At 40.3% G+C, this 25,630-nt stretch overlaps 2 protein-coding genes across 2 annotated transcripts; both read right to left on the minus strand.

Annotated features, from left to right (window-relative positions):
• Window positions 1-1,953: 1,953 nt before the first annotated feature.
• On the minus strand, window positions 1,954-23,894 carry LOC131253780 (probable LRR receptor-like serine/threonine-protein kinase At3g47570). Its single transcript, XM_058254918.1, has 5 exons — window positions 21,456-23,894; window positions 14,292-14,702; window positions 3,075-3,402; window positions 2,950-3,021; window positions 1,954-2,014 (listed from the first exon to the last, which is right to left on the minus strand). Exons 1-5 carry the CDS (start codon window positions 22,789-22,791, stop codon window positions 1,954-1,956), a joined length of 2,208 nt encoding a protein of 735 aa, XP_058110901.1. The 5' UTR covers window positions 22,792-23,894.
• Window positions 22,922-24,137, minus strand: LOC131253781 (LRR receptor-like serine/threonine-protein kinase EFR). Its single transcript, XM_058254919.1, has 2 exons — window positions 23,036-24,137; window positions 22,922-22,926 (listed from the first exon to the last, which is right to left on the minus strand). Exons 1-2 carry the CDS (start codon window positions 24,135-24,137, stop codon window positions 22,922-22,924), a joined length of 1,107 nt encoding a protein of 368 aa, XP_058110902.1.
• Window positions 24,138-25,630: the final 1,493 nt, after the last annotated feature.

Consider the following 25,630-nt stretch of genomic DNA (forward strand, 5'->3'; position numbering starts at 1 on the left):
TGTGATTTCCATAGTTCAAAAAACTCAAAGTCAACTCCAACTATACCTGGGTCGGGTCAACTCAAAGACCCAACTGAGTCTTTAATCAACTTGCTTTGATATTTTCATAATTAAATTTCTAGTATTTAACACAGTTAAAATGGTTAGAACCTAAAGTAAATAAAATAGCAATAAAATAATTGGTTGTGATTTCCTTCGTTCCAAAACCCAAAAAAGTCGACTCCCCGATCAACTCAAAGACTCAACCAAGTCTTTAATCAACTTGATTTGATGTTTTTCATAATTATTTTTCTAGTATTTAGTGCATTAAAATGGTAAGAACCTAAAGCAATTAAAATAGCAATAAAATACTTGGTTGTGCTTTACATAGTTCAAAAACTCAAAAACTCAACTCAATCTCTATCTAGGTTGGGTCAACTCGAAGACTCGACCGAAGATTCAATATTTTTATAATTAAATTTCTAGTATTTTATACATGTAAAGTGGTAAAGCTGACGTAGTTAAAATCACGAAAATAACATGCAACCTTGTGGTGTAGTACACTTGCAGCACCTTCTTGCCTAGATAAGCAAGGTCGCCTGTTTGATTCAAGTCTCCTGCCATTTTACTTTTCGAACGAGTGACTCAGTCGAGTCAAGCCAAGTTGAATCAAGTTAGCTGAGTTTTTTAGCTGACTTGATAGGTCGTGTCAAGTTCCGATTGAGTAATGCCACTCAGTGAGTTTCCATGAGACTCAGTTCGAAATCTGGCCGAGTCGAGTTGGACTTGGTTGAGTTTTGAGTCGAACTACCAAGTTTTTGAACTATCATGATTTGTAGCAAGCCACAAGGTAAGACCAAGGCTCAAACATCAATGTTAATGCATGTTTACTCTTAACCATGTGAAATGCCAATTACAACCCAAATTTAGGATATACACCCTTTTTTCAAAACCTTCTGAATGTGTATAGAGTTTTCTCCTAAGTATGTTTAGCCAAAGAGGAATTATGTGATTAGCAGATTAGCAGTCCATGTCTTCGCATAGTACAAGCACTTTTTCAATTCAGACAATCGGGTTGCATGGTCCAGTAGTCCAGACCATTGGACAGCTAAGTTCCATCATGGATGGACTATGCTCCAAATGTCTCCAATATAGGAAGATCTTAACCTTTTGCAGCCTATAGATAGAGCAGCTAAGAATGAAATCCAACAAAGGTGCAGATTCGGCTCAAAAAAGTCCGAAGATTGGTTGCTTTAATATTTAAATCTAGGAAATTTTTTTTGGTGTGGTCCATCCATGGGGATGGAACAGGCCAATGATCTGGATTACGAGACCATATGCACCACTCAGAATTGAAAAACTACATATAGCATGCATAGATGCAGGTTGTGTATCATATGATTCCTCCTATGGAAATTTATTGAATTCCCAAGAATCTTTTAGAAGTTTGACACAGAGCTTCATCCCCTAGAAAAGTCATCTCGACGAGTTTTCAACCATTTTCTGTCTGTATCGCTTAACAAACAAGTAAATTGGAAAAGATCATAAAGGTCCCTCTAAAAATTTACAGAGCCAAAAGCCAGGAAAATAAGGGCCTTTAGGAAGACAACTGAAAATGAGTTCATCTCATTTTAGTTAATCATAATTATGTATTAAAGACCACGATCTCTAATACATGATTATGATTAAAAAATTGAGGTGAAGACATTTCAGATTTCTAAGGCATGATTATGGTTTAAAAAAATGAGTTGAAGCCATTTTCAGGTGTCTACCGAACAGGGTGTGAGATTTCTTTTCAGAATGTGATCTGCAAAGATAAAATAAGGGCGTGAAACAAACAGGTACAAGAGTGCAAGGTTTTTGAATTTCTTGCAAACTCATGAGATGACCCTGGGTGTCTAGTGACTATAGAATGCTAAAGATACATTTAACACTTTTCCTTTTGACAAAGAGAGCAGATCTATTGAAAGAGAACTAAAATGAAAGCAGAGAGCAGATGGCACAAGGCCTGAAAACATAAGAGAGGTAATATAAACTGCCACAAGAAAGTAAGAGAAAATCAATGAACTTGCACATATCGTATCATCGTAGTAGCCTACTGTAGAGAGGAAAAAAAAAAACCAGAAGAAAAAAAGAAAATCACTAGCATACAATCCCAACTAAAGCAATGACCAATTCAGCAATAAGATATTGACATTTTCAATTTTGATCATGCTATCAGAAGTGCTCTCGTTCTTGTGCAGACAAAAAAGCTAGTTTTAAGGAATATGTCTAGAAGTATATAAACCAATAGGAATTATATGATGTTGAAACACTGATGTAAGCAATATACTCGGGCATTCAGTGTGTACTTTGTAACATTTTGGGGCACATGTTACCATAATCTAAAACTGTGTTGTAAAGTGATCATGTGTGGATGGACCATGACATAAAAATGTCCCAAATTGGTAGATCCAAGGCACCAATCTTGGGCACTTCTTTTTAGTGCTGACTATGGACCATTGTTGTATTTCCCTTTGAAACCATCCATTTGCAGGCCACGAGCTGAAAGATTAGAGATGTCCTATCGAGGAGATAGTCGAAGCATTATCGATGTACAGTGGGGCCGAACAGATGAACAGTCTGAATTTCTGAACCATGGGCCCCACTCCAACAAACCGAAAGCCCTAGCATATCATTCATATCCTTGGGTTGAGGATCATAAAATTCTACATAAACAAGCAGCTTACTGAGTCAATAAGAACCAATACATGTACTTCACGAAAGCACCAATGTGCCATACAATTCCTTGCTTTAAAGTGCCAATTCTTCTATCAGAATATGCCCAAAAATAATTCACTCAAATCAGAATATGCCCTAGGGCAACTAATGGAACACCTCAAGCTAGGCCCTTTAACCATTAGGGATTGTGACACACCACCACACTCCACAACCAACATCAATTGTAGCCCACTCTATGGCGACACTCACCTGGCCTCTGACAAGGTAGCACCCTCCACCTTATGGTGGCTCTCAATCAGGTCCAGGTTAGCCTTGCCCATTCTACGAAACAAACACAGAACATGGTGTTAGCTCTGATACAAGATATTTGTTACCTTACTAGTATACCAACAGCCCTGTGATTGATACAAGATTCCGCAGAACACAACACACTGATTCTCACCATTGAAATTAAGCATTCAAGCATTCTATTTCTTGTATTGATGTGACTTCCACTGCCTTGAGTAACTTTAGATTCTTCTAAGAGAAATGGATCTACAATCTCCATTACCCATTCAGGCAACGCCAACTTAGCAAAATGATGAAGGCTTAGATTGTCTTTAAACAGGTCATCAGTTGGCCCCTTTCCAGTCATCATCTCCAAAAGGATTCCATAGCTGTAAACATCTCCTTGTGTAGATGCTTTATCACCCATCAGATACTCTGTAATTTATACATATCATATTTGTAAGTATGCAACTATTTTCATGGCCACCCAAGGCGACAGCCCTTGAAAGTCTTCATCCTCATCACTGCCCCATAGATATGTAAGCTTGATTATGGGTGATCCACTATATCGAATGAAATGTGTAGACAGACGAGTATGCTTCATGTTGAGCAATCTATGAAGGGACGTGCTTCCTCCTTTCATCAGATCTAGTAAACTGCTTCTTTTGTCGGATGAAGAGAATGAAGAACATGAGGCAGCAGGGCTAGAGAAAGAAGACAAGCAGCAAGAGAAACACAGAGATTTCTAGTAGTTGATTATTTGCCTGATACTCTCGTTCTGAATCTCAGGATCAATTTTGCTAAGTGTTTCATCAACATCTTCTTCAGTTATCTTTGATAGATTCTGAATGACTTTCATCATGTAAAAAATTTCTAATTCATGCAAGATACGGGAATATGTTCATCACAAGCCCAAGAAAAGGATAATAAAAGGAAGAAACAAAAACAGTGACAATGCAAAGGAATCCGGAAAACAACCAGGTCTCCTAATAAAAAAATGATCAACCCGGCAATGAGGAATTTCCTAGACCCATCTGTTGCTTGATGGGAAGTCACTCTCAATGGATGGAAATGCAGGCAAATTAAAAATCCAAGTGACTGTTCTCATGTTTCAAACATAGAATATATGATATCTATTGATTTCCGTAGTTCAAAACTCGAAAATTCGACTCTATCACTACCTGGTCGGTCAACTCAAAGACTCGCCTGATTCTTTAATTCACTTTATTCGATATTTTCATAATTAAATTTCTAGTATTTAGTGCATTCGAAATGGTAATAACCTAAAGTAATTAAAATAACCATCAAATAATTGGTTATGATTTCCATAGTTCAAAAAGAGATTTCTCCTAAATCTGTTCAGCCAAAGAGGAAATACATGATTAGCAGCCCATGTCTTTGCACAGTATTTCCCTTTGTAACTATCTATTTGCAGGCCATAAACTAAATGATTAGAGATGTCCTATTGAGGAGATAGTAGAAGCATTATCGATCCATAGTGGGGACAACGAGGCAAACAGTCTGGATTTCTGAACCATGGGCCCCACTCTAACAAACCAAAGACCCCATACATATCCTTGGGTTGAGGATAATAAAATTCTATATAAATAAGCATCTTACTGATTGAATAAGAACCAATACATGTATTTCAGGAAAGCACCAATGTGCCATACAATTTCTTGCATTAAAGTGCCATTCTTGTCTTCCATCCAGATAATTTGGAAAGGTATTATATAACCATTATTGACATTTAGTAGCCCAAATACAACTTGTTGAAATTGGATGCCTGATGAAAACTGATGGAACACGTCAAGCTAGGCCCTTAAATCATTAGGGATTGTAACAAACCACCACACTCCACAACCGAGTGTCAGTTGTAACCCACTTTGTGGCAGCACTCACCTGGCACCTGACCTCTATCAAGGTTGCACCTTCCGCCTCATGGGTAGCCTATAAATTGTTTAAGTCCTGTAAAGGGAGAGCCAATCTTTGAAAATATAGATGTTGGGCTGTAAATGGAGAGCCTGTAAATGTAATCACAGGTTTTTGCCTATAAATCAAATGGGGCTGAATCCTGTAAATGATTACAGCCTGTAAAAATGATTTACAGGCATTTTTTAGCATCCAAACCCAAACTGTAAATCATTTATAGTTAGCCCCATTTACAGGCATACAAATGACCCCTAATCACAATTTTCTCAATTCATTCTATTGAACTGGTTATTTCAATTCAATTCAGAAGTGCATCCAAATGCAGCCGAAATCAGCCAATGAAAGAACGAGTATAGAATTGCCATAAAGATCAATTGGCTTTTATAAAGCCAAAAAACCCCTTAGCATGGAATCGGGATTTCATAATTTCCTGAGAGAGAGAGAGAGAGAGAGAGAGAGAGCAGAAAAATGATTTCCATCCACTGGAAATGGCATTAAAGCATGAAAGTCCAATTGGCACTATGGAAACCACATAATATCAGCCATTCACCAAACAATTCAAAGAAGTAATAGTCACTCATTTGGAATTTTAGAAGCTAGGGAATGTATCATCACAAGAAGCTGAGTAGTGTAACAAAGAAATCAAAGCCAGTCACTTGTAACTAAGTAAACAGAGACTCATCTGTTTTAAAGTGGGCCCCACAGAGGAAGATCCTCTTCCCTTCTTCTTCCCGTAGTGAGGCCTCGCCTGATCTAAGGGTGTGTTTGGTTGCACCAATTTCGTGATATTTGATTAAACCAAACGCACCCTTTAGAAATAATTATATATATTAAAAAAAAAAAGAAAATTGTATTCCAAGATTACAGAGTGAGGAAACCAACAGTGGTTGACGAAGCAAGCGCACTGACTCTTCTTTTATCAAGGCTGCTCATCCGGTGGGGCCAAAACGAATAGGCCATGCCCTGGAATAAGAAATAAGTCGATTTTCTTCCCATAGAGTGTGGAGTGTTGACCCTACCGTCCAATCGCATGCGACCAGTGGGTAGCATAAAATAAGTAGTCGGCAGAGGAGAATCCCAAAGCATTGCCAATCTAAAGTGGGTTGCAGCGTATGAACGGGCGAGATCGCCGAACTTTGGCTCATACACATCGAGTAGATAGCCTAACCAAATGCAGATGTTTTGTTCCACCAAGCATCCCGGAATAAAAGAAATGAGAAAGATAGAGAGAGGGGTAGGTCAAGGAAGGAGGTATTGTTGGCCAAAAAAGAACGACCCAAAGAAATAGGGTGCTGTGGGTGCACTCAAACATGCAAGGGAGCGGATTAGCTGTTACCTAATAGTTTAGTTACGGTTGTCAATGGGCCGGGCTCGAGCCTACCAAAATCTAAATTTTGAATAGGCTAGCCAACGGCCCAGCCCTTAACAGTTCAAATTCTGAGCCGAGGTAAACCCAATACCACCTAATACGCAACCTCACCCTTTTGGGCAGGAGTTGATTCATGCTGGACGCGGATTGCATGTGACACCCTGAGAGGAAGTTTCTATAGTCAGAAGCTAAAGGGGGCCCACCATCATGTTTGTGAGAATTCCACCCTGTTCATCCATTTCGCTGAATCATGCCGGGACATGAGCTCCACAATGAGGGAAATCCAAAACTCAAGTGGGTCACACGTTAGGAAACAATGGGGATTGAATGTCCACCATTGAAACATTGATGGAGCTACAAAAGCCCAGATTTGAGATACACACACACACACACTCGTACATACTACGAACCTTTTTGAGAACCCATCATACGTGATGTGAATCTAAAATCTGAACCGTTCATGTGAAGTAGCACCTCGTGAAATCCCCCGGGCCCAAGTTTTACTTTGATCTAAAACTTTGATGGGCCATGAAAAATGAAAACAGTTTCCTCCCTTGATTTGCATTTCTCTTTGCTATGGCCCACTAGAATTTTAGATCGGGGTGAAAATTTGTCACATGGGGTTTCATGGGATTTCGCATCACATGGACCGTTCAGATTAGACACCCATGGCACATGTACAAAGGTGCGCACGTGCGTAGGTGCGCAGGGGAGCATGACTCTCTCTCTCTCTCTCTCTCTCTCTCTCTCTCTCTCTCTCTCTCTCTCTCTCTCTCTCTATATATATATATATATATATATATATATATATATATATATATATATATATATATATATATATATATATTTCAGTTCATCTTAGTAGGAATGACCTTATGAACTGATTGGATGGCATATCAACTTCACGATGGACCCCATGGAGGTTTCAATAGTAGGCATTTTCCTACCCACTTTTTTCTCTCTTGTGGCCTACCTGACTTTTGGATCAGTCTCATTTTGGGGCTCATGTCCTAACATGAGTTGGAAAAAATGGATGTACGGGGTGGATTTCTCTCAAACATCACAATGGGCACCACTTAGCTTCTTACCACAGGAACTTCCAATAGCCCATTGATATTTGGCACAGTATGATGGTTCATGCATGGGCATGGAAGGGGATTGCGCCCCCTGTATGGACTTAAATCCAGTTAAGGGTTCTCGGTGGCCTAGTGTATTACATGGGTTTTAACCATGTTGCCTATCCATTTTTTCATGTCATTTTAGGTATGAACTCAGAAATGAGGTGGATTCAAGGCTCAAGTGAATCTATGATGCCATCCCGTAGCTGGGCGCGTGCACTTCCAAAAATGTATCTCACATATTCCGTGACTTGATTTTGGATAGGTATGGTACTGTTGATTCATAATGGTGCATTTAAAAGACTTAAAAGTTGCCAATAGCCTAGAATTTATGGTCCACTAGACCCATAGACTCACCTTAAGTTGGGGAATTACCTAGATACTCTAAACTAAGATGACTCTTAGATAAAATCTATGATCAAGGATTCTAGGTAAGGACCTCGTTGATTGAGAAAGAAGGGGTTAGGCACCATTTTGCCCGTATTTGCATACAATCTCTACTTTACACAATTAAGTTTTTATTTTTTATTTTTAAAAATTTTGAGGTTCCAAAAGGTGTTATATTAACTTACTGGCTAGTTGTTAACAATGTCAAAAATCAACAGTAAGCCAATCCTCACCTAAACTAATATAAAAGGAGATCATGGTATCTAACCGAGTTAGATTCGAGAATATAGTGGCTACAAAAGAGAAGCAAATAAGAACAAATACGATATGTTAATGATCAAATAAAATTAAAATAAGAATATTTAGACAAAGACTTGACTTCTAAGACACCACGACTTGAAAGTTCGACAAAGTATAGAGCCTACAATTGAGAGTTATGCAAACTACTATAAGCAAATAGTGTATGAGAGGGATGATATGCAAATGTAAAGATATGAAATAAAATAAATGGTCGGATTGCCGACCATGTACGTGGAGATGTGAGAGGAGAAAAGAAGAGATACGACACTCCTCATAAAAGGGAGATGATCAGAGATACCAAATTCCGACCCTACTCCGTCAATCCTAAACTATAAAGATGGCTTGGATGCTAGAATAGACTAGGTTGGAGGGTTTGGATGGATGTTGCTCAGTTTCACTCTTTTTTCTATTATACTCTTGCTCTACCCTCACTTTCACTCTAACTCTCTAATATCTTCTTGTAATTCTCCTCGTGTTGTTGTTGTTGTATATCTCTTTCAACAACAGGTGAGCCTCTATTTATAGAGGTTTGCTTGATTTTCTGATAATTAGCAGTAATACAGAGAACAAATATACCATGTGAAATGATCTAATCGGCCAGGAGACATGTCATCATGAATTTGCTTTGATAAGTGGTAAAATAATTAATTTCACCTCTTAAGGGAGGTAGCAACAATATTATTACTACTTCACCACTGATTTCTCTTTACAACCATCTTGGGAGGTCTTGGGAGAGATCCTGGGATTTTCTCAGATTTGCAAAGGTTTGGGTGGCAATATTATTGCCGCGCTTCCACACAGTTTTTATATTTTTGAGCTCAACAACTCTTTAGGTGTCCCTATGTACACTTAGGCTTGTTGAAATGGCCTTGGGCGGAAATATCATTGCCGCTAATGCATACTTTTGCCCACGCAGTGGCTTAACGCCAATCCCGTGATGATTTGTAGTGTCCTCGAGTTGTCAAATAGCCTTTGGTGGCAATATCTTCACCCCCAGGTGGGATTTACCTCCCAAATTTTTACATGGAATTCAGTGGCTAGCTCATTTTATCCAGGTCATCCATCTATTTTGCTAGCTAGCTCATTTTAAGGTATGAGCATAATATTGAAGTGCATCCAAAGCTCAAGTAGCCTATACCACTGGAAAATGTAAGGATTGAATGCCCACCGTTCAAAACTTCTAAGAGCCACGGAAGTTTTTGAATTAAGCTTATGTGTTTTCACCAAGGTCTTTGTGACCTTATGAACACATTGGATTACAAATAAACATAACTGTCCTAAGAAGGTATCAGCAGTAGACCTTATAGCTTATTATCCTCATTGTTTCTTGCGGTGTAGTCCACCTAAGCTTTGGACTCGTATCCTAAACTGAGCTGGCAAAATGGATGGCAACCCCGATAAAACATATATATTTTGATGGGCCTCACGGACTCCTGATACCATGTAGTCCCTTATCGTTGGGGTCACCACGCGATCAGCAATGTCATGATATTCGGATGGAAAGTGGGTGGTGAGCTCATCTGGTGAAATGATGGGGTGAGATTTGACTGTGGGGGCACTCAATGATCACACATTAACTTTCTTGCACCCCTTTGCATGCAAATTAATTAATACTCTGGCAAAGAACGATGGTTGATGCACAGGCACATAAAAATAAGGTGTAATAGTATGGCGATTCGCCCTTAGTAAGGACATGCAACAAGAAGCTCCGTGAGGCCAATATTGATGTGTGCGCATGCCATCTGCTCAGTCCATCTAGCTCATAACAAGACACGAGTAGAAAACCAGGTTCATACAAAATTCAAGTGGGCCACAGCGGAGGAATAATGGAAATGGGGACTCGCACCATTAAAAACTCCGTGTGGCCCATATCATTAAGGTAAGTACATCTAGGATGACCGAAGAAAAAAAAATTCGAATAACGAATATCAACTGGTCCAAAACTTTGGTGGGCGCAGGTAGGTTTTAAGTGTGCACCCCATCCCCCGTTTCATGTGGTGTGGCCCACTTGAGTTATGATTTTCAGACTCACTTCCTAAGGGGAGGTGCGCAAATAAAAGGCACATATGTTTCAGTTACATTTAGAGTAGGGCTGTTGGGCTACGTTTTGTCTTCGTCTCTCAGTCCAAGGTGTCTTTGACTAAATAATGCCTGTTGCGCTTCCTAACCATCTACGGCTATGTCTGTAGGGCTCATGTTCTAACCATTCAGGTCCATGCCTGTACCATGCCCGCTACCCAATATTACCTTGACTTTAAATGTATCAAGGCATACCTAGCCCTTTCAGATGTAGGCCCATTCAGATGTTGGGCCTACATCTTCTGTTCAGGCCTTAGTCACAACCTTAAGGTCAAGCTCGGCCCAAAGATGCATGGGATAGGCCCACCTTAAAATGGACGGATCAGAAAAGGCCAAAGCAGAGGTGATCCAGACTGTCAGAACTTAAAACAGACGTATCTCGCAAACTGAAATGAGCTATCGAAAGTACCATATATAATTTTGGAGTGGGACGAGCTACTTTATCCGCCCAACCCAGTACTGAATATGCGAAATACCATCAGATGGACGGTCGAAATATCATCACATGGGATAGGACCCTACGTGAACATGTATACGGGGCTCCACTGGATTCCAGTTGTTGGTGCTCCACCCAATCATCTCTCAGTTGGAGAGGATTTTTCTCATTGGACACTAGATGTTGGCTGGACTTTTGCATATGAGTCTCCCAGTCTTCATCCAATGTGAAGGGAAGTTAAAAGTCTATTCCCAGCCTCCTTCATGAAATTGGCTGTTTCTGGAGGTTGGAAGATCACTGTTTGACTGGACTTTTGCTTCCTAGAAGACGGTCTTCATCCAACGTTTGAAAAAAGAAAAACAAACAAACAAATAAAAAAGAAGAAAACGTGGGATGTGAGGGACGCGGTTTGGCTGGTCCAGGTGGCTAGTGGTCGGTGTGTGGGCCCATCATGATGTGTGTTTTATCCACACCGTCCATTCATTTTCTCAGATCATTTTAGAGCTTGATCCCAAAAATGAGGGCCCACTGTACTTTTTATATGACATACGACCTGTTGATTAGGTCATAAAGACTTAGATAAAGCGAAAAAAACAAATATAGCTTGATTCAAAACTTTTGTGGCCCTCAAGAAACTTTTAATGGTGGGAGTTCAATCAACACTATTTTCTATAATGCGGTCAACTTGAGATTTGGATTTACCTCAGTTTGGGGCTTATTTCATAAAATGATCTAAAAAAAAATTGTTGGATGACATGGATGAAACACATACATCATGATGGGATCAACAGAGCACTGACCATTAACCATTGGCTAGTGACAAGGTCGGTAGCCAATCCACACCGGATGGAAGTTGCGTGCGAGGATGTTCCTGTTGGCCAAAGGCATGTGAGGCAACCATGATGTTTGTGAGAAATTTATCCTGTCCATATGTTTGGCAGCTATGCTAATAGATAAGCCTGAAAATCAGATAGATCCAAAAGTCAAAGTGTGTTGCATGATGGGAAACAGTGAGGATTGAACACCCACCACATTGAAACATCCGTGGAGCCCAAAATTTTGAATCAGGATAATGTTTTTGTGTTTTCAGTTTATCGCAGGAGTATTGACCTTCTTTTCTTTTCTTTTTTTTCCAAATAGATCATGTCCATTTTTCAAGCACATGCTTTCACAGCTGCATGCTGTAGCACAACAAACGTGGGACCAGCTGATAATATCCAACCTATTAAACGGCATGTGATATCTAACCCTTCAGTTCGTCCCGCCGTGAAGATTATCAAATACAAAAATCACCCGTCTACTTATCAGGTGGGCCAAACTATATAAAAAATCTAGTCATTAATAAATGGAAAAAAGGTGATCATCATATTAAGGCCACCATATTAAACGCACGGATTGAATTTCAAAACAGATGAAAGATTGGAAGTCATTGGCTAAGTGGACCATAATTTATTTATTTTTATTAAAGAAAATGAGGTATATATATATTCAACAGAACATGGGGCGCGAGCAGCATACAACTCAAGATTCGGGGTGGGCCGATAGCAAAAAGAAAAACGGCCCCCCTATCACGGAGGATCTTAGACCTTATGAACCGATTGCATGGCATATAAACATCACGAGGGATCTTAGAAAGGCTTCAACAGTGAGTATTTTCCCCACTCTTTCCTGTTGTGTGGCCCATCTCTTCTTCTAAATTTTTCGTTGTCAACTCAATTTAATCATTTTTAGGGCTAATTTGCTAAACTTTAAGCTGGAGCAGTCATGTGGAAGGGTAATATATCAATTGAGACCATCCAACTAGTTTATCCTACATCAAACATTGCTCCAAAATAAACTTCTATTGGATGGTCCCACTTGCCCAATCAATGTCTGAAATTTAGGATATCGTTTGGTGGGACTGGCTAATATTTATCAACTTCAGAAATAGGCCATCTATGAGTGGGCCCACCAGTTGGATAGCCTTGATGCATACATAATACTAGAGCTAGGCACCGGACAACTCGACTCATCCAACTCGTTCAAACCCGACTCGATCCGAACCGAATGGGTGAGTCAGTCCGAACCAAGTAGGCTTCACTCAATCTGACCTCAAACTGAGTCAAGTTCGAGTTACCCATTAAATCGACCTGACTCGACTCGAAATTAAACTTGAACCGGTTAGACCCGGATCGATCTGAAATTGACTCGACTTGGATTTGGGTAAAAAAAAAAAAACCTTAATTTCTAAGTATTTCTAACCCTATACACCAACCCCGAACCCACCCTGATCTGATCCCAATCTCTCTCCCTCCCTCATCCTCCTCTTCCAAGCATGGCAACCACCCTCCTCCTCCTCCTCCTCCTCTCTCTCTCTCTCTCTCTCTCTCTCTCTCTCTCTCTCTCTCTCTCTCTCTCCCTCATCTCTCGATCCAAATCGGTGCCAACTCGATCCAACTTGGTATTTTTTACCAGGTTGAACTCGGTCTGAAATAGTCCATGCTAGATCCGGACTTAGATCGGTTCAGGCATGCTAGACTCGGTCCCGAGTCGAGTCGAGTTCGAGTCATGCCTATTTCAAAATTGGATTGAGTCGGGTCAACCCTAACTCGGTCCGACTCGACTGGATGCCCTGCTCTACATAATACCTCCACTCATACATATTGGATGTATATTTGCAATATGAAACATGGGGACAACAGCTATTCGATATGGGTCATGTTCAGTAATCCACCCATATGCGTGATGGGCCTTACACCGGATAGGGACACCAATAATGAAACTCTCATGTTGCATTATTTTACTGGTTTGCTCATATAACTCTTTTACTTGGAAGAGAAATGATCTAGCGAGCTATGTGTAAGTAATTCTTCTTCTTCTTCTTCTTCTTCTTTTTTTTTTTCTTTTTTTTTTTTTTTTAATCTTTGCAATTGGAAAACATGTCTAAGTAAATCTTCCCATGCACATAGTTGCATATGGAAGTTTTATCATTCTCATCACCTATCTGGTCCGTCCATTAGGTCTAATCAATTTTCATTCAGTACTATGCAAAAACTACAATAATCAGGTGGTCCTAAACATCTGTAGCTGGACTTGTCTTTATTTAACAATTACATGTCACATAACATAGAGATGAGAAAAATCCTTATTTTACTGATTTGGCAGCCTGAATTAGGACCAGAACAACACGCTTGCGGTTCTCACAACGAAATCTTCACATGAACATCGTTGCATTTGCATTTGCCAGCTTTCGCCTAGTCTATCTGGACATGCATTTAGGTCATTCGGCAGGACATTACAATGTTTGGATGATTCTAACACTTTTGTTGGTGGTATATCAATGGACATTTGCAAAAAGAAATTATTCACATTCATCAGGCAAATGATCTTAATCCATAATGGGACTTTGCTAGATTATAATAGCATTTTCAAAAGGGTTTATAAAATGTTCAGCGATTAGACACCTTAGAAACCCAATAGTTTTCTTATTATAAGTAGATAATATTTGTATCTTATTACATTCATGATACAATCTTCCTTTGCCTAACACGGGACAAAATAAAGGAAAAGAAAAAAACCTTCCCACATATAAAGCATCAGTACAAGCTCAGTCATAAGCCAAGATTATATATATCTAAAGCTTGTTCAACAAACTTGCTGTATTTTGAAATCTTTCTTAACAAACTTGCAATAATATCTCAGTAATGATTGAGGTAAGACTTACCTTCACCCCACAGTGGTGATCTAACTTGCATCCCTGTGAATTCTGACCTCAGATATAAGTCCCTGATTGCATGCATTTCCATGACAACATTTTTCATCTCCATTCGTTCTCTCAAAGATTCTAAAGAACACAACACACCAATTCTAACCATCGAAATCAAGCAATCACGCATTTCATTCCTTGCATTGATATGATTTCCACTGCCTTGAGTAATTTTCGCTTCTTCAAAGAGATATAGATCTACAATCTCCATTACTCGTTCAGGCAACGCCAACTTGGCAAAATGATGAAGGCTTAGATTGTCTTTAAACATGTCATTAGTTGGCCCCTTTCCAGTTATCATCTCCAAGAGAAGGATTTCATAGCTATAAACATCTCCTTGTGTGGAAGCTTTACTGCCCATCGCATACTCTGTAATTTGTACATCTCATATTTAAATGTAAGCAAATATTCCATTTAAACAAGTAATTATCATTTCTATTTATCCTATGTTGGGAATTTCTAACATCAGCATAGAAAGAAAGCACCAAATGTGAAAGTTCGGCCTGATCCAATGGTGGTATATGAAAATTTCTCCTGAGGATATATATTGAGTACGTTCACTGATATTTATGCTAATTGAAATTTTATGAGTTTGCTAAGTATTTAGCTGCCCATGGAAGTTCTTGTGGGCCCAAGTTATGTGGGTCAACATGAGAAATATAATTCATCCTTCCATCAATTTCAAAAGCTCGTAATAGTACAGCAACTTGATCAATATTAAGATCCAAAACTCAAGTAGGCCACACAATACCTAACAATGAGAATGAAAATGCCGAATGTCGAGGCCTTCCTGGAGCCCACCACGATGTTTATATGCCATCCAAACCGTTCATCTGGTCATTCCCACTGGCATGAACTGAGACCATAAATATTAGCGTAATGCGAAACTTGGCCCAATGAAAGTTTCAATGTTGAGCCTTTAACACTCAATGATTCCTACCTGGTGGCCCACTTGAATCTTGGATCTCTGTCCTATTGTGAGCTTCCGCAATTGATGGATAGATTGGATTTCTCAAAGACATCACCTTGCGCCCCATATAGCCTATGCCCACGGAAGCTTTCCTTGTATCACACAGATACACACATATATATATATATATATATATTAAGAGTGCGGATCGTCTGCCTCCCGGAGGCAGGAACTCCCTGCCTCCAGCGTTCTCATTGGTCAACGTCGCTGCAAGTGCCACCTCATCAACTTTCTAAATATAATAGAAAAAGTAAATTTAATAACAACTATAACGGAGACGTTAAACAGAAGCGGTTTGCGCGCTGAGTACCTCAGTACTGTAAACGTAACGAGTAAAGTCTGTGGAGCCCACCGTTATTCTCATTCGTGCACAACTCCATCCAATTTCTTTTATCATCTAATTTTAGTGTTTCACAACAAAAATTAATCATATCCAAGGATCAAGTGGACCACACCACCTTAAACAGTATGAATTGAATTCTACCATTGAAAAGTTTTTAGGGCCCATGGAAGTTTTATATCAAGATGATATTTGTTTTTTCTCATCCATGTCTTTGTGATCTTATGTACAGTTTGGATGAAAAATAAAAATTATTGGGGGCTTAGAAACACTTCAATGGTGAAAATCAATATTTCCACTGTTTCCTTTGGTATGGTCTACTTGAGCTTTTGATATACTTTAGTTTTGGGCTCAACTCCTAAAATGATCTGAAAATACAAATGGACTGCATGGATAAACCACATGAATTCACAATGGGCTCAATAGAGTTTACTCATTACGATAAGACTCGGTACGCAATCCGGATTTCACATTTTAGGCACGGATTTCCTGCCAAAGCCTTTTGCAATAAGATGCTACGCAAGGATTATAGATGGGCCCACTATGACGTTTGTGATAAATCTAACCCGTTCATCCATTTTTAGAAATCATTTTAGGACATTATACCAAAACTAATGAATATACAAAACTCAAATGGGCCACACGAGAGGAAACAATGGGGATTTAGTGTTTATCGTTGAAATATTTATATGGCCACAAAAGTTTCGGTCTAATATTTTAGCGTTTTCACTTCATCCTGGTAAAAATGACCTTATATACAGTTTGGATGGCATATAAACATCAAGAGGCACAGGAAGGTTTCAACGGTAGGAATTTCTTTCTCCACTGTTTCATCTTGTATGGCCCAGTTGAGTTTTTTATCATCCTAATTTTTTGTTACATGTCTTAAAATGAGCTCTAAAAATGGATGAATGGATTGGAATTCTTATAAACATCACGGTGGACCCCACCATACATCCAGCGCTGGAACTTCATACAAAACGCTTTCCTCGGTGAATCCGCATCCACGGTTTCCACTGGAAACGTATTGACTACTCCCCTGCTACTTGGTGCTATGTGGGCCCACCATGATGTATGTGTTTCATCCATGCCGTCCATTTATTTTTCTAGATCATTTTATGGTCTGAGACCAAAAATGAGGTATAACCCAATCTCAAGCGGATCACATTGCATGAAACAGTGTTGAATGAACGTTAACCATTAAAAACTTTTTGAGGACCATAAAAGTTTTGGATCAAGTTGATCTTTGATTTTTCCCTTCACTTGGGTCTTTATGACCAAACCAACATATTGGATGTCAAATAAATAGTACGGTGGGCCTTATGAGGACTTTAATGATGGATATCCAATCACCATTGTTTTCCTGTGGTATGGTCCATATGAGATTTATATTCCTCTCATTTTTGGGATCAACTCCTAAAATTATATGTAAAAATAGATTAACGGAATGGATGAAACACATACATCATGGTGGGGAAGTGATGTCACCCATTTATATGGGTCCCACTATGATGTATGTTTTGTATCCACACCGTCCATCCATTTGGAGATATCATTTTAGGGCATGAGCCAAAGAATGAATCAAATCCAAAACTCGAGTGGACCCCACCATAGAAAACAGTGGAGAGAGTCACGCCCACCATTTATTACAACTGAATCCAATCCAAACCTCGTCACTTTGTCTACTGAACCCCGTCACTTTGAACCGCAACCCCGTCACTTTGTCTATTGAATCCCGTCACTTTGTACTGCAACCTCGTCACTTTGTCTAGTGAACCCCGTCACTTTGTACTGCAACCCCGTCACTTTGTCTGCTGAACTCCGTCACTTTATACTACAACATCATCACTTTGTCTATTGTACCCCGTCACTTTATACTACAACCTCGTCGCTTTGTCTACTGTACCCTGTCATTTTGTGTTGCAATCTCGTCACTTTGTCTAGTGACCCCGTCACTTTGTCTACTGAACCCCATTACTTTGTACTGCAACCTCGTCACTTTGTTTACTGTACCCCGTCACTTTGTACTGCAACCCCGTCACTTTGTTTAGTGAACCCTGTCACTTTGTCTAGTAAACCTTGTCACTTTGTACTGCAACCCGGTCACTGTCTAGTGAAACCCGTCACTTTGTATTACAACCCCATCACTTTATCTACTGAACCTCATCACTTTGTACTGCAATATCGTCACTTTGTCTTCATCGAACCCCGTCACTTTGCGCTGCAATGTAATCTCGTTACTTTGTCTAGTGAACCCCGTCACTTTGTCGCAACATCGTCACTTTGTCTTCTCTGAACCTTGTCACTTTGTACAACAACCTCGTCAATTTGTCTACTATACCCCCGTCACTTTGTCTCTAAACCCCATCACTTTGTCTACCGAACCCCATCACTTTATACCGCAACCTCATCACTTTGTCTAGTGAACCCCGTCACTTTGTCTCGTAATCCCGTCACTTTGTCTAGTGAACTTCGTTACTTTGTACTACAACCTCGTTACTTTATTTACTGTACCTCATCACTTTGTACTGCAACCCCGTCACTTTGTCTACTGAACCCCGTCACTTTGTCTAGTGAACCTTGTCACTTTGTACTGCAACCCCGTCACTGTCTAGTGAACCCCGTTACTTTGTGTTGCAATCTCGTTACTTTGTCTAGTGAATCCTGTCACTTTGTACTGCAACCTCGTCACTTTATCTACTGAACCCCGTCACTTTGTATTGCAACCTCGTCACTGTCTACTGTACTCCGTCACTTTGTACTGCAACCCCGTCACTTTGTCTATTAAACCCCATCACTTTGTACTGCAACCTCATCACTTTGTCTAGTAAACCCCGTCACTTTGTACTGCAATCCCATCACTTTGTCTAGTGAACCTCGTCACTTTGTCTAGTGAACCCTGTCACTTTGTACTGCAACATCGTTACTTTATCTAATGTACCCCGTCACTTTATGCTACAACCTCGTCACTTTGTCTCTTAACTCACTTTGTACTGTCATCTCGTTACTTTGTCTAGTGAACCTGTCACTTTGCTGCAACCTTGTTACTTTATCTATTGAACCCCATCACTTTTTTCGGCAAACCCCGTTACTTTGCAGCAACCTCGTCACTTCGTCTAGTGAACCCCATCACTTTGTGCTGCAACCTCACTTTGTCTATTGTACCCCGTCACTTTATACGCAACATCGTCACTTTGTTCATCGAACCCATTCACTTTGCAACTCGCTAACTTCGTCATTTTGTCTCATCGCACTACCAGTCACTTTGTGTTGTAATCTCGTCACTTTGTCTACTTTACCTCATCACTTTGTGAAGTACTCGTCACTTTATGATGGGGTTTTACTAGACAGTGATGGGGTTAAGTAGGATTATTGGACAAAGTGATGAGGTTAAGTATAGTTATTGGACAAAGTGACGGGGTATAGTAGACAAAGTGACGAGGGCAGAACAAAATGACTCGGGCATGAGACAAAGTGATGATGTTGCAGTATAAAGTGATGGGGTTCAAGATAAAGTGATGGGGTTGCAGTACAAAGTGACGAGGTTCACTAGGCAAAGTGAGGTTGCAGTACAAAGTGACAGGTTCACTAGACAAAGTGACGAAGTTAAACAAAGTGACGGGTATAGTAGACAAAGTAACGAAATTGCAGTAAATAATATAGTTCAAGAGACAAGCATAAAATTGCAATACAAAGTGACGGGTCACTAGACAAAGTGGCGAGATTACAATACAAAAAGTGAGTGAGACAAAGTGACGAGGTTGTAGAATAAAGTGACGGGGTACAATAGTAATGATGTTGTAGTATAAAGTGACAGAGTTAAGCAGACAAAGTGACGGAGTTGCCAAAATGACAAGATTCATTAGACAAAGTGACGAGGTCATGCATAAAGTGATAGGATTCGAAAACAAAGTGACGCGTTCAAGAGACAAATCGGTTTGGCTCGATTGATTCATAATAAATGGTGGGCGTGACTCTCTCACTGCTTTCTATGTTGGGGTCCACTCGAGTTTTGGATTTGATTCATTCTTTGGCTCATGCCTTAAATGATATCTCCAAATGGATGGACGGTGTGGATACAAAACATACATCATAGTGGGACCCATATAAATGGGTGACATCACTTCCCCACCATGATGTATGTGTTTCATCCATTCCGTTAATCTATTTTTACATATAATTTTAGGAGTTGATCCCAAAAATGAGACGAATATAAATCTCATATGGACCATACCACAGGAAAGCAATGGTGATTGGATATCCATCATTAAAGTCCTCATAAGGCCCATCGTACTGTTTATTTGACATCCAATATGTTGGTTTGGTCACAAAGACCCAAGTGAAGGGAAAAATCAAAGAGCAGCTTGATCTAAAACTTTTATGGTCCTCAAAAAGTTTTTAATGGTTAACGTTCATTCAACACTGTTTCATGCAATGTGATCCACTTGAGATTGGGTTATACCTCATTTTTGGTCTCAGACCATAAAATGATCTAGAAAAATAAATGGACGGCATGGATGAAACACATACATCATGGTGGGCCCACATAGCACCAAGTGGCAGGGGAGTAGCCAATACGTTTCCATTGGAAACCGTGGATGCGGATTCACTGGGGAAAGCGTTTTGCATGAAGTTCCAGCGCTGGATGTATGGTGGGTCTACCGTGTGTTTATAAGAATTCCAATCCATTCATCCATTTTTAGAGCTCATTTTAAGACATGTAACAAAAAATTAGGATGATAAAAAACTCAACTGGGCCATACAAGATGAAACAGTGGAGAAAGAAATTCCTACCGTTGAAACCTTCCTGTGCCTCTTGATGTTTATATGCCATCCAAACTGTATATAAGGTCATTTTTACCAGGATGAAGTGAAAACGCTAAAATATTAGACCGAAACTTTTGTGGCCATATAAATATTTCAACGGTGGACACTAAATCCCCATTGTTTCCTCTCGTGTGGCCCATTTGAGTTTTGTATATTCATTAGTTTTGGTATGATGTCCTAAAATGATTTCTAAAAATGGATGAACGGGTTGGATTTATCACAAATGTCCCAATGGGCCCATCTATAATCCTTGCGTAGCATCTTATTACAAAAGGCTTTGGTAGGAGATCCACGTCTAAAATGTGAAATCAGATTACATACCGAGTCTTATCGTAATGAGTAAACTCTATTGAGCCCATTGTGAATTCATGTGGTTTATCCACGCCGTCCATCCGTATTTTCAAATCATTTTAGGAGTTGAGCCCAAAACTGAAGTATATCAAAAGCTCAAGTGGACCATACCAAAGGAAACAGTGGAAATATTGATTTTCACCATTGAAGTGTTTCTAAGCCCCCAATGATTTTTATTTTTCATCCAAACTGTACATAAGATCATAAAGACATGGATGAATGGCAAAAACAAATATCATCTTGATATAAAACTTCTATAGGCCCAAAAACTTTTCAATGGTAGAATTCAATTCACACTGTTTCAGGTGGTGTGGTCCACTTGATCCTGGGATATGATTAATTTTTATTGTAAAACACTAAAATTAGATGATAAAAGAAATGGATGGAGTTGATACATTGCACGAATGAGAATAACGGTGGGCTCCACAGACTCTACTCATTACGCGCAAACCGCTTCCGTTTAACGTCTCCGTTATAGTTTTTATTAAATTTACTTTTTCTATTATATTTAAAATATTGATGAGGTGGCACTTGCAGTGACGTTGACCAATGAAAACGCTGGAGGCAGGGAGTTCCTGCCTCCGGGAGGCAGAGGATCCGCACTCTCAAATTAAAGAAAATATATGAATCTTACCTGGAGCGATGTACCCGATAGTTCCCTTCACCCCAAGCGATATGGTTTGAGCAACCTCAGATAAAAACCTCGCTAACCCGAAATCACCAACATGAGCAATCATGTCATCATCAAGAAGAATGTTACTCGGTTTTAAATCGCGATGCACGATTGGTGTTTGGCAATGGTGATGTAGATAATCCAGTGCAGAAGCCACATCAAGCGCTATATTTAACCTTTGAATAAAGGTTAAATTCCCCCTCTGCTGGTCATACCCATCTTTGCGTAACCACCTGTCTAGACTTCCATTGTTCATGTACTCAAAAACTAAAGCCTTGAACTCGTTGCCTTTATAATCAATGCTTGAGCAACAGGTTAAGATTTTAATAAGATTCCGATGCCTAATGTTTCTCAAAGCTTCACATTCGGCCATGAAGCTCCTCAGAGCTCCTTGCAGTTGAAGGTTGAGGACTTTCACTGCGAAAACAGTTCCATCTCCATCTTGTGTTCCTTTATATACAGAACCAAAGCTTCCGCTGCCAATCAAATTTGCAGAAGAGAAGCCATCTGTCGCTTTAAGGAGGTCTGCATATGATATGATCATGAAAGGATCCTCCAGGGACGGCGGAACAGAAGGTTTCTTTCTCGACTTTCTTACCCAATACAGAGTGGTAACGAAACATGATAATGAAATAAGACACAAGACAACACCAATTATTGAGAATTTTAATTTTGAAGCAAGAGACATCCTCAATTTCTTGGAAGCTTGGCTAGAGCACGCTGGCAATTTCAATTCTTCAATACCCCCACAAAGCTTACCATTTCCAAGTACCCAAACTTCACTGGCATTTCTAAAGACCCCTTGTTTTGGTAATTCGCCCTCGAAATCATTGAAAGATAGGTTTAGGTATTCCAAAGCAGTAAGGTTCTCCAGGTATTTTGGAATCTTTCCAGACAAGTTGTTGCCTGAAAGATCCAGCGATCGAAGGCCTCTTAGAGTACTAAATGTAGAAGGAATTGACCCTTGAAAGAAGTTCCCATACAACCAGAGATACTCTAGGCTTAGACAGTTACCTAGTGAGCTTGGAATTTGGCCTGACAATTTGTTATTAGAAACATTCAATATCTGGAGTGCTTTCAGGTATCCAGCTTCCAATGGCAGATCACCACTAAACGAGTTGCCTCCAACATATATTGCAATTAAAGTGGGAAAGCTGAAAAGTTGTTTGGGTAAGCTACCACTAAGATTATTATCAGCGAGGTTCAAATACTGCATGTATGTACAATTTCCAAGACTTGAAGGTACGCTCCCTGTTAGACTGTTTTGGTATAAAGAAAGCATATACAACCGAGACATGTTTTGCAGGGAAGAAGGAATTTGTCCAGATAATTCATTTTCGCTAAGGAAATTACCTCCATTTTGTTAAGCTTCCCAACACCAATGGGAATGGCACCCGTTAAGAAGTTATATTGCATAGACAACCTTGTTAAGCTGAAAAGGTTTTGAATCCCAGATGGAATGCTTCCGAATATCCTATTGCGTTCAAGTAATAGCCATGTCATTTGGGTCGAAAGATTAGCTATGGAGTCAGGCAACGCACCGCTGAGACGGTTATTGTCCATGTCCAGTATTTGTAAGCTACTACAATTGGTCAAAGAAACAAGAAAACTCAAGTCATGAGCTTTCCCAGTTCCAAGTCGATTGTAGCTGAAAGATACCTTAGTGAGACCCTTGAGGCTTCCAAGATTCATAGGCACGGATCCACTAAAACTATTGTCCGCAAATGAAATAAGTACAAGTCTCGAAGCATTGATTAATGAAACCGGTATAGGTCCTGTGAATTGGTTTACTGAGACGTAAAGATTTTGGAGATTAGGGAGAGCGAGGCCTAAGTTGGGTGGAAGATTTCCAATCAATCTGTTATCTCCCACGTCCAATATGGTAATGGATGAAAGATTGTATAGCGAGGGAGGAATCCTACCTGACAGGTTATTAGAATCAATTGCAAGCACCTCTAACCTTACCAGCTGGCTGAGCTCACTTGGGATGCTGCCCTCGAGATTATTAATCGAAAGAAAAAGGAATGTGAGAGACGAAAGGTTTCCAAGTGAAGGTGGGATGCTTCCTGTAAGACTGTTGCGACCAATGTCCAATATGGTGAGCCTGGATGGAGAACCTAGCTCAGCTGGAATACTCCCTACAAGCTGGTTCCTGCGAAGACGGAGGACTTCGAGTTCTGGACAGTGGGTCAGATTTACTGGAATTTCTCCGGTGAATGTGTTGTTGAACAGACTGAGATACTGCAAGCGGAACAAATGGCCAATCTCTTCAGGAACCACACCGTAGAAGCTGTTGTCTGTGAAATTGATGATCCTGAGGAAGGTGAGGTTTGCTATGTAGGGAGATATGGGGCCCACCAAGTTTTGGCCAACGAGGTTCAAGGCCGTGACCCTTTGAGGATGTCGTTGACCGCAAGTCACTCCTTGCCAGTGGCAGAAGTGGACAGTATGGTTCCAGGAGCTCAAGGAATGGAGAGGATCGTTAGTTATCAGATTTTTGAAGTGGACCAAAGCAAGCTTATCTGTTTCGTTGGAGAAGTTAGCAGCAGATCCCAACAACCATGGAACGTATATTGAAGAGACAATGATGGCATGGAGGAGAAATGACCAAATTTCCCTTAGGCTCATTGGCGTGCGCTCCATTATTGGGTTCGTGAATGCAGGAAAGCCCAGTTGTGGAGACAAATAGGGAGTGGATTCCCCTCTATATCTACGGAGAAGGGCCCACTGTTCGTCCGTTCATGACTTGATGATGTAGAACGGGTCGCAGACACTTTCATGTCCAAAATGGATCAAAGAAGGCCCGATCAGATGCAGAAGTCATTAAGACCGTCAGAACCTTAAAACAAGCATATCTCGCAAACCGGAATGAGTTACTCGACGTACTATATATGATTTTGGGGTAGGACGAGCTACTTTAGCCCACCAACCTGGCTATGCCGTGACCAACTAGATTTTTCAGCCCTCTATTCAAAACTTCTGCCACCAGGATGAAGAGATTAGGGGAGAGAGGGTCGCCTTGGCATATGCCTCTTGAGGATTTCAAAAAACCTACCGCCTCTCCATTAACTAGCACCAAGAACCAGACATTATCCCAACATCTCTCAATCAGGTTCACCCAAGTAGAGTTGAAACCGAATTTCAAAAGCACTAGCTTCAAGAACCTCCAATCTAGCCTATCATAGGCTTTTTCCATATCCAGTTTAAGGAATACGTTTTCCCCTTGCGTTTTTCTGTTAATCTCCCTGACCAACTCCCGAGCTAGCTCAATGTTCTCCTCCATAGACCGGCCTTGGACAAAGGCGCCTTGCTCTAGGGAGATCAAAGAAGGCAGCACTTCACTCAGCCTAGCAGACAGAATTTTGGAGAAGATCTTATACAAGCAATTGCAGAGGCTTATGGGATGAAAATCAAAAAACTTCTTTGGGGTTGCCGATTTCAGAACCAAGCAAATGAGGGAAGTCGAGATGGCCCTAGGCAGATCCCCTCCTTGAAAGAAGAAAGATGCCGCCTTGAGAAGATCTTGGCCAATGATATCCCAACAGGAAGCATAAAAACTAGCAGGAAAGTCGTCCGGTTCGGGAGCATAGATAGGACTGCCTGATGAACTTCTTGAATAGAAGGAGGGGCTAACAGGCGGGCTTTCACCTCATGGGAAACTAAATGAGGGACGACATCCAGCAGGGCAAGGTCCACGTCCATTCTGTCTGCCTGATAACCTGATTGGAAGTAATCTGACATTGTACGCTTGATCTAAGATACTTCCTCCAGCTTTTGCCTAGAGTCGAGCTCTATACTTCGAATGACTAATTTCCTTTGACGCTTCGTCGTTGAGGACTGATCAAAGTCACTTTTGATTGTGGATAGAGAGGGATAACCATGGTTGTTGTAGGAAGAAGTGATTGTCAGAAGGGACTTGGGGTAAAGAGGAATAGTTGTGGTTGTCATGTGGAAGACAATAAATGAGATAAAATTTGGATGTCATAATGTATTTCCTTGGAAGACAATGAACATATATCATTTGTTAAGGGTCAAGGTTATCATGTGTTAAGGGACTGGGTCAGTGTCATGTAATAAGGGTCAAGATTGTCATGTGTTAAGGGTCCGGTCAGACGGTTACACGTTAATCGCCAGGT

Source organism: Magnolia sinica, chromosome 8, assembly GCF_029962835.1.
Source record: "Magnolia sinica isolate HGM2019 chromosome 8, MsV1, whole genome shotgun sequence".
Taxonomy (NCBI): Eukaryota; Viridiplantae; Streptophyta; class Magnoliopsida; order Magnoliales; family Magnoliaceae; genus Magnolia; species Magnolia sinica.